Here is a 14,197-nt window from a genome sequence, read left to right as displayed (position 1 = left end):
ACCATGAGAATTCTACTACTCACCTCCGTTGATCCCGTTACAGTCCCCGTTGGCCATGCCATTGGACACCTGCATGTTGACGGACACCTGCTCTAAGCGAATCACGGCCTGCTCCAGCCTCTGAACTAATTTTTCCATGGTGGCGGCCCTAGAAGGAAGTGGAGAAAGTCAGTTTGGGGCTGTAGCCATGGCTGGTTCAATCAAAGAGCCTGGGGCTGTAGCCATGGCTGATCCTGTCAAAGAGCCTTGGGCTGTAACCATGGCTGGTCCAATCAAAGAGCCTGGGGCTGTAACCATGTCTGGTCCAATCAAAGAGCCTGGGGCTGTAACCATGGCTGGTCCAATCAAAGAGCCTGGGGCTGTAACCATGGCTGATCCTGTCAAAGAGCCTTGGCTGTAACCATGGCTGGTCCAATCAAAGAGCCTGGGGCTGTAACCATGGCTGGTTCTGTCAATGAGCCTGGGGCTGTAGCCATGGCTGATCCTGTCAAAGAGTCTGGGGCTGTAACCATGGCTGATCCTGTCAAAGAGTCTGGTGCTGTAACCATGGCTGGTCCAATCAAAGAGCCTGGGGCTGTAACCATGGCTGATCCTGTCAAGGCCTGGGGCTGTAACCATGGCTGATCCTGTCAAAGAGCCTGGGGCTGTAACCATGGCTGGTCCAATCAAAGAGCCTGGGGCTGTAACCATGGCTGGTCCAATCAAAAAGCCTGGGGCTGTAACCATGGCTGATCCTGTCAAAGAGTCTGGGGCTGTAACCATGGCTGGTCCAATCAAAGAGCCTGGGGCTGTAACCATGGCTGGTCCTGTCAAGGCCTGGGGCTGTAACCGTGGCTGGTCCTGTAACCATGGCTGGTCCAATCAAAGAGCCTGGGGCTGTAACCATGGCTGGTCCAATCAAAAGCCTGGGGCTGTAACCATGGCTGGTCCAATCAAAGAGCCTGGGGCTGTAACCATGGCTGATCCTGTCAAAGAGACTTGAGCTGTAACCATGGCTGGTTCTGTCAAAGAGCCTGGGGCTGTAACCATGGCTGATCCTGTCAAGGCCTGGGGCTGTAACCATGGCTGATCCTGTCAAAGAGCCTGGGGCTGTAGCCATGGCTGGTCCTGTCAAAGAGCCTGGGGCTGTAGCCATGGCTGGTCCTGTCAAAGAGCCTGGGGCTGTAACCATGGCTGGTCCAATCAAAGAGCCTGGGGCTGTAACCATGGCTGGTCCAATCAAAAGCCTGGGGCTGTAACCATGGCTGGTCCAATCAAAGAGCCTGGGGCTGTAACCATGGCTGATCCTGTCAAAGAGCCTTGGGCTGTAACCATGGCTGGTCCAATCAAAGAGCCTGGGGCTGTAACCATGACTGGTTCTGTCAATGAGCCTGGGGCTGTAGCCATGGCTGATCCTGTCAAAGAGTCTGGGGCTGTAACCATGGCTGATCCTTTCAAAGAGTCTGGGGCTGTAACCATGGCTGGTCCAATCAAAGAGCCTGGGGCTGTAACCATGGCTGGTCCAATCAAAGAGCCTGGGGCTGTAGCCATGGCTGGTCCTGTCAAAGAGCGTTAGTATGTCCATCACTGGGCCTGTAGACAGGTCTTGTCAATCAATCAATCAAATCAACAACATTTTATTTGTAATTTTAAATTATTATTATTATTTGTATTTGTAATTTCAAATTAATAAAATAATAATAAATACACAATGAGTAACGATAACATGGCTATATACACTATCGGTCAAACGGTTTGGAACACCTACTCATTCAAGGGTTTTTCTTTATTTTTACTATTTTCTATATTGTAGAATAATAGTGGAGACAACAAAACTATGAAATAACACATCTAGAATCATGTAGTAACCAAAACATTGATAAACAAGTCAAAATATATGTTATATTTGAGATCCTTCAAAATAGCCACCTTGATGCCAGCTTTGCACAGTCTTGGCATTCTCTCAACCAGCTTCATGGAGGTAATCACCTGGAATGCTTTTCAATTAAACAGGTGTGCCTTGTTAAAAGTACATTTGTGGAATTTCTTTCCTTCTTAATGTGTTTCAGCCAATCAGTTGTGTTGTGACAAGGTAGGGGTGGTATACAGAAGATAACCCTATTTGGTAAAAGTCCAAGTCTATATTTTGTCAAGAACAGGTCAAATAATCAGTGAAACAGTCCATTACTTTAAGACATGAAGGTCAGTCAATACGCAGAATTTCAAGAACTTTGAAAGTTTCTTCAAGTGCAGTCACAAAAACCATCAAGCACTAGGATGAAACTGGCTCTCATGAGGACCGCCACAGGAATGGAAGACCCAGAGGTATCTCTGCTGCAGAGGATAAGTTCATTAGAGTTACCAGCCTCAGAAATTGCAGCCCAAATAAATGCTTCACAGAGTTCAAGTAAGAGACACATCTCAACATCAACTGTTCAGAGGAGACTGTGTGAATCAGGCCTTCATGGTCAAATTGCTGCAAAGATACCATTAACACCACTACTAAAGGACAGCAATAAGAAGAAGAGAATTGCTTGGGGCATTAGACCAGTGGAAATTTGTCCTTTGGTCTGGAGTCCAAATTTGAGATTTTTGGTTCCAACCGTCATGTCTTTGTGAGACAAGGTGTGGGTGAACGGATGACCTCTGCATGTGTATTTCCCACCGCAAAGCATGGAGGAGGAGGTGTTACGGTGTGTGTGTGTGGGGGTGGCTCTGAAGATACTGTCTGTGATTTATTTTAAATTCAAGGCACACTTAACCAGCATGGCTACCACAGCATTCTGCAGCGATACACCATCCCATCACTTGTTTTTCAACAGGACAATGACACAACACACCTCCAGGCTGTGTAAGGGCTATTTGACCAATAAGGAGAGTGATGGAGTGCTGCATCAGACAACCTGGCCTCCACAATCCCCCAACCTCAACCCAATTGAGATGATTTAGCCAACAAGTGCTCAGCATATGTGGAAACTCCTTCAAGACTCTTGGAAAAGCATTCCAGGTGAAGCTGGTTGAGAGAATACAAAGAGTGTGCGAAGCTGTCAACAAGGCAAAAGGTGGCTATTTGAAGAATCTCAAATATAAAATATATTTTATACACTTTTTTGGTTACTACATGATTCAATGTGTTATTTCATAGTTTTGATGTCTTCACTATTATTCTACAATGTAGAAAATAGTAAAAATAAAGAAATACCCTTGAATTAGTAGGTGTTCTAAAACTGTTGACCGGTAGTGTACATGGGGTATCAGTACCGAGTTGATATGCAGGGGTACGTGGAAATTGAGGTAGATATGTATATATAACTAGGAATAAAGTGACTAGGCAAGAGGACAGATACTAAAAACAGTTAAAGCAGCGTATGTGATGAGTCAAAAAAGTTAGTACAAAAAGGGTCAATGCAAATAACCAAATAGCTACCCGGACTATTTAACTAACTAACTATTTAGCAGTCTTATGGCTTGGGGTTAGAAGCTGAAGGGTCCTGTTGGTTCCAGACTTGGTGTATCGGCTTGCTGTGTAGTAGCAGAGAAAACAGTCTATGACTTGGGTCGCTGGAGCTTTTTACTATTTTTTAGGGCCTTCCTCTAACACCACCTGGTATAGAGGTCCTGGATGGCAGGGAGCTTGGCCCCAGTGATGTACTGGGTCTTACGCACTACCCTCTGTAGCACCTTGCGGTCGGATACCAAGCAGTTGACATACCAAGCGGTGATGCAGCCAGTCAATGGTGCAGCTGTAGAACTTTGAGGATCTGAGGGCCCATGACTAATCTTATCAGCCACCTGCTGGGGATGAGGCATTGTCGTGCCCTCTTCACGACTGTGTTGGTGTGTTTGAACCATGATAGATCCTTAGTGATGTGGACATCGAGGAACTTAAAGCTTTCGGCCCGCTCCACTACAGCCCGTCGATGTGAATGGGGCATGCTTGGCTCTCCGTTTCCTGTAGTGCACGATCAGCTCCTTTGCCTTGTTGACGTTGGTCCTGTCAATGAGCCTTGATAAATTCAGCACTGGAGCTGTAGCCAGGCCTGGTCCTGTCAATGATCCTTGATGTGTCCAGCACTGGAGCTGTAGCCAGGCCTGGTCCTGTCAATGATCCTTGATAAATTCAGCACTGGAGCTGTAGCCAGGCCTGGTCCTGTCAATGAGCCTTGATGTGTCCAGCACTGGAGATGTAGCCAGGCCTGGTCCTGTCAATGAGCCTTGATGTGTCCAGCACTGGAGCTGTAGCCAGGCCTGGTCCTGTCAATGAGCCTTATAAAGGAAATAAATTGAGAACCATTTGGGATGCAGTCAGAGTTTATCTTGGACTTCAAATTCTGCTACCCATCAATCATATCACATCATGCACACCATACCATAGGTCTATCATGACCAATGGTGGAAAACGTACCCAATTGTCATACTTGAGTAAAAGTTGTAAAAAACTTCATTTCAAATTCCTTATATTAAGCAAACCAGACGACACAATTTTCTTGTTTTTTTAAATTGACAGATGTACTCTCCAACACTCAAGACATAAATTACAAACAAAGCACTCCCTAAAAAATAAATATATCTTTGTTTCAAATAAAGAAATATAAGAAAGTTATAATTACAAAAAAATATATATATATATTTTTTTAAAGCATTAGTGAGTCTGCCAGATCAGAGGCAGTAGGGATGACCAGGGATTTTCTCTTGATAAGTGCTTGACTTGGACCATTTTCCTGTCCTGCTAAGCATTCAAAATGTAACGAGTACTTTTGGGTGTCAGGGAAAATGTATGGAGTAAAAAGTACATTATTTTATTTAGGAATGTAGTGAAGTAAAAGTAAAAGTTGTCCAAAATATAAATAGTAAAGTAAAGTACCCCAAAAACTACATAGTCGTACTTTAGAGTATTTTTACTTAATTACTTTACACTACTGATCATGACATGGGTCATGGGTCATGGCTGATTCCTGTTGATTGAGTATGCCTGAGTTAATGAACCAATATAATAGTAGCCTGTAAACTCCACCAATCCGGTACTCCAGGCAGGCTAGAGCAACAAACTCTCAAAAGTATTTGAAAGATTTCGAATAGAATTTGCACCCAGGTCTGAAGGAGGGTCAGTTCAGTTGTCAGGCCCCCAGCCACAGAGCCACACCTTCAGCTGGATGCTGCTCCATCTACTGGAATGTCACTAGCTATTAGATTATTCAGGGACAGGAACAAAGGCAGCGCTAAGATATCTGTTAGAGGGGTCAACAAACTAAGTCACAAAGGTGACAGTACAGAGTAAATATATACTGTCTGACTTTTATTTCACAGACTTCTGAAGAAATGAGAATCCCATTCCACTCGAGGTGTTTTATTCCAAACTTGTGTCATTCTACAAGACTCAAGATGTTATAAATCAGGCATCGACCCCACTACAATAGGCTACACACAAAGGAAAGTATTAAAAGCTGTGTGTGCTGTTCTGTCTATTTCAGCCTCACTGCTTTATGTAATAGATTGAATACATCAAAAGCTATTTCTAATGCAGTTGACTCTATCCATGTCATTATTCATCAGAATGATATAATGCTCACAGAAACATATGATTTGTACAGATACAGAAGAGTGTTTGGGGTCAGGTTTTAGTGGAGTGCTAGGGTAAGGGTTTACTTTATTCTAAGGATGTAGCCATCTATCTGAACATTGTGTACATTACAAATATACGAGCCTTGTCCTAAATGGTAACCTGGTCAAAAGTAGTGCATTATACAGGTAGTAGGGAACCATTTGGGACACAGACAAAGATAAGGTAGAGGGAGATTGACAGGAGGCCAAGTGTAGAAGATGGATCTGTGACTTGATAGAAATGTTCAGCCAGCCCTGTCCAATTTACTTCTCCGCTGTATCAGTTATCTGGCTGAACAGGGGAAGTAAAAACTACGGTACACATTACTTCATCTTTCATTTCCTTCTCTACTTTCATTCATTCAGGCTTCAAACACCAGTGATCAAGGAAGGTTAGAAGGAAAGAAGGATATAGGGAAAGAAGGGTGCATTTCAAGCGTTCTCAATCTATTACGTAAAGCAGTGAGGCTGAAATAAACAGAATATAACAGCACACACAGCTTTTAATAGTTTCATTTGTGTGTAGCCTACCGTAGTGGGGTCAATGCTAGATGTATATAGTGCACTATTTTTGACCAGAACTCTATGGTCAAAAGTAGTGCACTATACAGGGGTCTGGGATTAGGGTACCATTTGGGACTCATAAAGTTCTTCCCTCTCTTGGTCGAGGAGAAACATTATCAAATTGGTCACCTGATCTGGTTGTTATCAGTGGAGATTGACCTCACTGGCCAGGCCATTCGCCTGACTGCGGTAGGAAGCTATCCCCATGCAGGGATCTGCACCAGTGATGTCACTGTCACACAGACTGGATTATTAGCCCTTCTAACACACACACAGACACACAGGAACACGAATGGAAGGACACATGCACGAGCACATGAACAAAGACAATTGCAAATACACACATTTCAAATCCAAATGTTATTTATCACATGCTTCATAAGCAAGAGGGGTAGACTAACAGTGAAATGCTTACTTATGGGCCCTTCCCAACAATGCAGAGAGAAAAATAATAGAAATAATAGAAAAAGAATAACACAAAGAATAACTACACAATGAGTAACGATAACTTGGCTATATACACAAGGTACCAGTACTGAGTTGATGATAACTTGGCTGTATACACGGGGCACCAGTACTGAGTTGATGATAACTTGGCTATATACACAAGGTACCAGTACTGAGTTGATGATAACTTGGCTGTATACACGGGGCACCAGTACTAAGTTGATGATAACATGGCTATATACACGAGGTACCAGTACAGTGTTGATGTGCAGGGGTATGAGGTAATTGAGGTAGATACAGCACATGACCAAAAGTATGTGGACACCTGATAGTCTCATTCCAAGATCATGGGCATTAATATGGAGTTGGTCCCCCCTTTGCTGCTATAACAGCCTCCACTCTTCAGGGAAGGCTTTCCACTAGATTTTGGAACATTCCTGCGGTGATATGCTCCATTCAGCCACAAGAGCATTAGTGGGGTCGGGCATTGATTGTGATTAGGCCTGGCTCGCAGTCAGCATTCCAATTCATCCCGAAGGTGTTCGGTGGGGTTGAGGTCAGTGCTCTTTGCAGGCCAGTCAAGTTCTTCCACACCAATCTCAACAAACCATTTCTGTATGGACCTCGCTTTGTGCACTGGGACATTGTCAGGCTGAAACAGGAAAGGCCCTTCCCCAAACTGTTGTCACAAAGTTGGAAGCACAGAATCGTCTAGAACGTCATTCTATGCTGTAGCGTTAAGCTTTTCCTTCACTGGAACTAAGGGGCCTAGCCCGAACCATGAAAAACAGCCCCAGACCATTATTCCTCCTCCACCAAACTTTACCGTTGGCACTATGGATTGGGGCAAGTAGCGTTCTCCTGGATTACGCCAAACCCCAATTTGTCCATCGGACTGCCAGATGGTGACGTGTGATTCATCACTCCAGAGAATGCGTTTCCACTGCTCCATAGTCTTTACACCACTCCAGGCAACGCTTGGCATTGTGCATGGTGAACTTAGGCTTGTGTGAGTGTTGCAACCGAGGACAGATGATTTTTATGCGCTTCAGCACTTGGCGGTCCCTTTCTGTGAGCTTGTGTGGCCTACTACTTCATGGCTGAGCGTTGTTGCTCCTAGATGTTTCCACTTCACAATAACAGCACTTACAGTTGACCGGGGCAGCTCTAGCAGGGCACATATTTGACAAACTTACTGTTTGGAAAGGTGGCATCCTATGACGGTGCCACGTTAAAAGTCACTGAGCACTTCAGTAAGGCCATTCTACTACCAATGTTTGTCTATGGAGATTGCATGGCTGTCAGCAACAGGTGTGGCTGAAATAGCCGAATCCACTAATTATGGGGTGTTCACACACTTTTGTTTATATAGTGTATGTACATATAGGATGAAGTGACTGACTAGGCAACAGGATAGATAATAAATAGTAGCAGCAGTGTATGTGATGAGTCAAAAGAGTTTGTGCAAAAATGGTCAATGCACACACAACAGAATGACAGACACACAAACACTCACACTTCTACACTTGTCACAGGACAGTCAAGTTCAGTCCAGATGAGCAAAGAAGGAGCTGTGCTGTGTCTCCCGACATCACCTGCACTTCAACATATTAACATCCCTCACCGGTACTTAAATAAGAAGCAGAACAGGGTTTTAGACCAATGCCTCTGCCATCCTCCTAGCTAAAATCAAATCAAATCGTATTGGTCGCATACATGTTGAGCAGATGCTCTTGCGGGTGTAGCAAAATGCTTGCTGTCCTAGCTCCAACAGTACAGTAATATCTAACAATACACAACGATACACACAAATTTAAAAGTAAAAGAAAGGAATTACGAAATATTAGGACATCTGCTACAGTAGGACCTAGCATACATCAGTTTTTTTTTATTTTACCTTTATTTATCTAGGAAAGTCAGTTAAGAACAAATTCTTATTTTCAATGACGGCCTAGGAACAGGAGCAGAATGACAGATTTGTACCTTGTCAGCTCGGAGTTTTGAACTTCCAACCTTTCAGTTACTAGTCCAACGCTCTAACCACTAGGCCACGCTGCCGCCCCACCAGTGAGCTGTAGCCTGCAGCAGGACTCAAACCGGCAGTCCTGTGAGTTCACGAACTCATTGGTGGTGGATGGGAGGTGCAGCCTGGGCGTAATCTGTTAATTACACTAGAGAATTCTCTCAGCAGTGCCAAATGTCTAACATGGGCTTCACTGTATATTTATGTGGGCTGCCAGACAGTACAGGGCCCAAAACAGTCTGTTTAAGATTTGGTTTGAGGTCTTCAAACTGGATGTTTGAGAGATATTCAGACACGCTTGGAAGACAGTGTAAGTTGAAAGATATATATATATATATATATATATTTGTTCAAAAATGAATGTGTCCCCCTTTGCTGCTATAACAACAGATTATTTCATATATATATATATATTTGTTAAAAACAAATGTGTTTTGGCAATGTACCTTCATCAAAGTGACTCCTTAAAATATACAGTTGAAGTCAGAAGTTTACATACACTTAGGTTGGAGTCATTAAAACTTGTTTTTCAACCACTAAACACATTTCTTGTTAACAAACTATAGTTTTGGCATGTCGGTTAGGACATCTACTTTGTGCACGACAAGTAATTTTTCCAAAAATTGTTTACAGACAGATTATTTCACTTATCATTCACTGTATCCCAATTCCAGTGGGTCAGAGGTTTACATACACTAAGTTGACTGTGCCTTTAAACAGCTTGGAAAATGTAAGAGAATGTCATTCCTTTATAAGCTTCTGATAGGCTAATTGACATTGTTTGAGGCAATTGGACGTGTATCTGTGGATGTATTTCAAGGCCTGCCTTCAAACTCAGTGCCTCTTTGCTTGACATCATGGGAAAATCAAAAGAAATCAGACCTCTACAAAAAATTGTAGACCTTCACAAGTCTGGTTCATCCTTGGGAGCAATTTCCAAATGACTGAAGGTACCACGTTCATCTGTACAAACAATGGTACGCAAGTATAAACATCATAGGACCACGCCGCCGTCATACCGCTCAGGAAGGAGACGCGTTCTGTCTCCTAGAGATGAACGTACTTTGGTGCGAAAAGTGTGAATCAATCCCAGAACAACAGCAAAGGACCTTGTGAAGATGCTGGAGTAAACGGGTACAAAGGTATCTATATCCACAGTAAAATGAGTCCTATATCGACATAACCTGAAAGGCCGCTCAGCAAGGAAGAAGCCACTGCTCCAAAACCACCATAAAAAAGCCAGACTGTGGTTTGCAACTGCACATGGGGACAAAGATCGTACTTTTTGGAGAAATGTCCTCTGGTCTGAACTGTTTGGCCATAATGATCATTGTTATATGTTTGGAGGAAAAAGGGGGAGGCTTGCAAGCCAAAAAACACCATCCCAAATGTGAAGCACAGGGTGGCAGCATCATGTTGTTGGGGTGCTTTGCTGCCGGAGGGACTGGTGCACTTCACGAAATAGCTGGCATCATGTGGAATAAAAATGATGTGGATATATTGAAGCAAAATCTCAAGACATCAGTCAGGATGTCCAATGTATTGGAGTGGCCATCACAAAGCACTGACCTCAATCCTATAGACAATTTGTGGGCAGAACTGAAAAAGCGTGTGCGAGCAAGGAGGCCTACAAACCTGACTCAGTTATACCAGCTCTCAGGAGATATGGGCCAAAATTCACCCAACTTATTGTGGGAAGCTTGAGGAAGGCTACCCAAAACGTTTGACCCAAGTTAAACAATTTGAAGGCAATGCTACCAAATACTAATTGGGTGTATGTAAATCTGACCCACTGGGAATGTGATTGTCACGACTTCTACCGAAGGTAACTCCTCTCCCTGTTCGGGCGGCGCTCGGCGGCGCCGGTTTACTAGCCGCTACCGATCCCTTTTTCTTTTTCTGGTTGTTTTGTCTGTGTTCCTTTTCACACCTGGTTTCAATTGCTTTGATTTCTGTGGGTATATAGGGCACCTGTTACCTGCTGTAATTCGTGCAGGATTAAGCTTGTGAGTATTAGCGTTCAGTATTCTATGCGGTTTATTGTTTTCGCATTGACGTATGTGTATGTAGTGTCGGAACTGTGGTTGTTCCTCCGTGTACTGACACGAGTTTGTTTTCCTTCGAGCGCGTTGTTTGGACATTCATCTGGGCCAATTTTGTATTGGTGGACTATGTGTACAGATCTCTACATTAAACACGCTTCTCAAAGAAAATCCCTGCTCTCCTGCGCCTGACTCCTACACCGACACACTTTATCACAGTGATGAAAGAAATAAAAGCTGAAATAATTTTTATTTTTTATTTATTTCACCTTTATTTAACCAGGTAGGCTAGTTGAGAACAAGTTCTCATTTGCAACTGCGACCTGGCCGAGATAAAGCATAGCAGTGTGAACAGACAACACAGAGTTACACATGGAGTAAACAATTAACAAGTCAATAACACAGTAGAAAAAAAAGGGGAGTCTATATACATTGTGTGCAAAAGGCATGAGGAGGTAGGCAAATAATTACAATTTTGCAGATTAACACTGGAGTGATAAATGATCAGATGGACATGTACAGGTAGAGATATTGCTGTGCAAAAGAGCAGAAAAGTAAATAAATAAAAACAGTATGGGGATGAGGTAGGTGAAAATGGGTGGGCTATGTACAGCTGCAGCGATCGGTTAGCTGCTCAGATAGCAGATGTTTGAAGTTGGTGAGGGAGATAAAAGTCTCCAACTTCAGCGATTTTTGCAATTCGTTCCAGTCACAGGCAGCAGAGTACTGGAACGAAAGGCGGCCAAATGAGGTGTTGGCTTTAGGGATGATCAGTGAGATACACCTGCTGGAGAGCGTGCTACGGATGGGTGTTGCCATCGTGACCAGTGAACTGAGATAAGGTGGAGCTTTACCTAGCATGGACTTGTAGATGACCTGGAGCCAGTGGGTCTGGCGACGAATATGTAGCGAGGGCCAGCCGACTAGAGCATACAAGTCGCAGTGGGTGGTATAAGGTGCTTTAGTGACAAAACGGATGGCACTGTGATAAACTGCATCCAGTTTGCTGAGTAGAGTGTTGGAAGCAATTTTGTAGATGATATCGCCAAAGTCGAGGATCGGTAGGATAGTCAGTTTTACTAGGGTAAGTTTGGCGGCGTGAGTGAAGGAGGCTTTGTTGCGGAATAGAAAGCCAACTCTTGATTTGATTCACTCTCTCTCCTATTATTCTGACATTTCACATTCTTAAAATAAAGTGTGGATCTTAACAGGGAATTTTTACTAAGATTAAATGTCAGGAATTGTGAACCTGAGTTTAAATGTATTTAGCTAAGGTGTATGTAAACTTCCGACTTCAACTGTGTATATATATGGACTGTGTAGGGTAATGACTGATAGGTGGAGGTGTTCTAAGTACTGATCTTGAGTCCGTTTTTGTGCTTGTGTTCCAATGGGTGAGATAAGGTCAAATGTAGGGAAAGCTGATCTTAGACCAGTGCTCGCTGGCATACATAACACTGATCAAAGAGTGTACAGATGTAAGCTCTTAATTTGACAATTTTCTCACATCAGGAAAATAATCCTTCAGCAACAGGAAATGTGAATTATGGATATTTGTTTAGGGGTTGACACGTTTATTGTTAGAGCAAATTAAGTTATACTTTTTTTTAAAGCTTAAAAACACTACAAGTTTGCACTTCTTGCAACAACATGGTGATCAAATTAAAATCCTATTTATTCCAAAATATCAAGATGTGCTTTGTTTTAAATAAAAACATTTGACAAGCCTTGCAACGTGCTATTGAACAGAGTACAGTCTGACACTATTTTCCCAAGCCCTATTCATAATTAGTTTTCCCTGAAAGATATGTTGAAAACATTCAAATTGAAAATTGAGTGAAAGCAACAGCTAGAATCTGGCACAGTATGACTTGATTAGCATCTCTTCACCACTGTGAGTTGGCCAAAGAATCCATGGCGATCGAAATAGCATGGGGAATGACATGTTTAGCTCTTTCGCTGTTGGACTCCAGCTATACAGTGTTACAATAAGTTATTTGTATACAGTGATTGATGGAGGAGAGGCAGCACAGGATTTGAACCCGCAACCCTGAGGTTAGAGATTTATAGAATTATATACTGGAGGCACCATAAGGAATATTGTTTTCATAGCAAACAAAGCACCTAACAATTGTCTGACCAATGGGGAGGGATTTAGACCCAACAGCTGTGAAAGCAGACATTGGGAATGTGTTATTATTCTACTGAAATGAGAATGGCATTTTACTTCCAGATCCCCATGGGGTCTCATAACTCTATGCCCTGCGTATCTGATCTCAGAGCTATATTGGGCCCCTGCTTCAAGTGAGTGGTGGTGATATACTGTCATCCATACTAACTCTGAAGGTTCTATGGTTGGTGCTTGATTGTCCCCAAAGGTCTCTGGGATAAGGACCATCTATTTCTTAGACATGATGATGGGCCTTCTACCTGGAGATCTGGAAACTCGTATAGTTACAGGGCTTACGAATAGTACATGTGAGAGTATGAAAATAATCAGAAAGGCTTACATGTGAGAATTTAAAAATGGTCAATCAGTGAAATAATATTTCTAGACATCAATCTTTGTGAAGCTCATACTGTTTTGGACAGCATTAAACTGTGTCAACATTCATTGTGTTCCCGAAAAGGTTAATTCAAGGTTGGTGTGACACAGGTGCACTGATTCTGTGTGAGAAGTATAGTATGGTGTGTTTATGTGTCCTCACATCACATAGAAAGTAGGTATGACATTAGCATCACATAACATAGGCATACTAAAAGCGATTATGGACTCGGCGCCACACATTACACCATAATAATAATACAACTATGTTGACACGTCATCTTTCCAGTTTCATCCTGCGTCATTGGCATGCTACATTGTATAGGCTACCGTTGTCATCACATGCACCAATTGCAATGACATCGACATACATTTATGAAATAAAGTTAGAAATTATTATAGTCTTAACAGTAACGGTAGCCTATTTGACGCCTCACCGGTTTTCTGGAAAACACTGAAACGCCGCGAAAACGCAATGATGTAACTAGCCATAAAAAAAACACAAACACAAGACACACAGACCGCACACAAAGAATATGAAAAGGGCGATTGTTCAGACCTTTGTGGTTATCGGTGTCTTCTTTTCTCCTGCCAACACAGCGAATAGAATAACCGCACGCGTTTCAATGAGGCTGAGCCAGCTACAAACGTACTGCCCTGGCCCCCACCTCCCTGCACCACCTCCCTCCCGTTCCCATCTAGTCAAAAACATTACAGTCGGTTGAAAACAAACTAACCAACAAAGTGACATATTTACCTTCGACTAAAGGTCCCTATGAAATCCTGGCGTAGTGTTCTTTCGCTTTTGTAATATCCCGGCAAGATTTGTCCCTGGGTATTCCGCTGTACCCAGCCTCCCTGTCAGTCAACCGCGCAGCTAACTCTTGAGTTTCCGGGACTTCCAAATTAAGTCAGATTGGTGAACCTGAGAAAACAGTGGATTAAGTGGACCACTGGCAAAGTACCAGTTGGTGACACCAATCTTTCCCTGCCCCA

General features: G+C 43.1%; 1 protein-coding gene across 2 annotated transcripts in view; it reads right to left on the bottom strand.

Annotated features, from left to right (window-relative positions):
* LOC112264375 (adenylyl cyclase-associated protein 2) overlaps nt 1-14,197 on the bottom strand; it is a 48,869-nt gene extending 34,672 nt beyond the window's left edge. The window contains exons 1-2 of one of the 2 annotated variants that reach the window (XM_024440927.2): nt 13,959-14,197; nt 24-148 (exon numbers count right to left, since the gene is read on the bottom strand). In XM_024440927.2, the coding sequence (XP_024296695.1) occupies nt 24-138 (115 nt within the window). In that variant the 5' untranslated portion in view covers nt 139-148; nt 13,959-14,197. Of the gene's footprint in view, nt 1-23; nt 149-13,760; nt 13,872-13,958 lie in introns of those variants that run through there. The other variant, XM_024440926.2, reaches the window with a different exon arrangement.

Source organism: Oncorhynchus tshawytscha, linkage group LG13 (genome assembly GCF_018296145.1).
Source record: "Oncorhynchus tshawytscha isolate Ot180627B linkage group LG13, Otsh_v2.0, whole genome shotgun sequence".
Lineage (NCBI taxonomy): Eukaryota > Metazoa > Chordata > Actinopteri > Salmoniformes > Salmonidae > Oncorhynchus > Oncorhynchus tshawytscha.
Note: the sequence above shows the minus strand (reverse complement) of the source record. Positions and strands in the feature narration are given on the sequence as shown.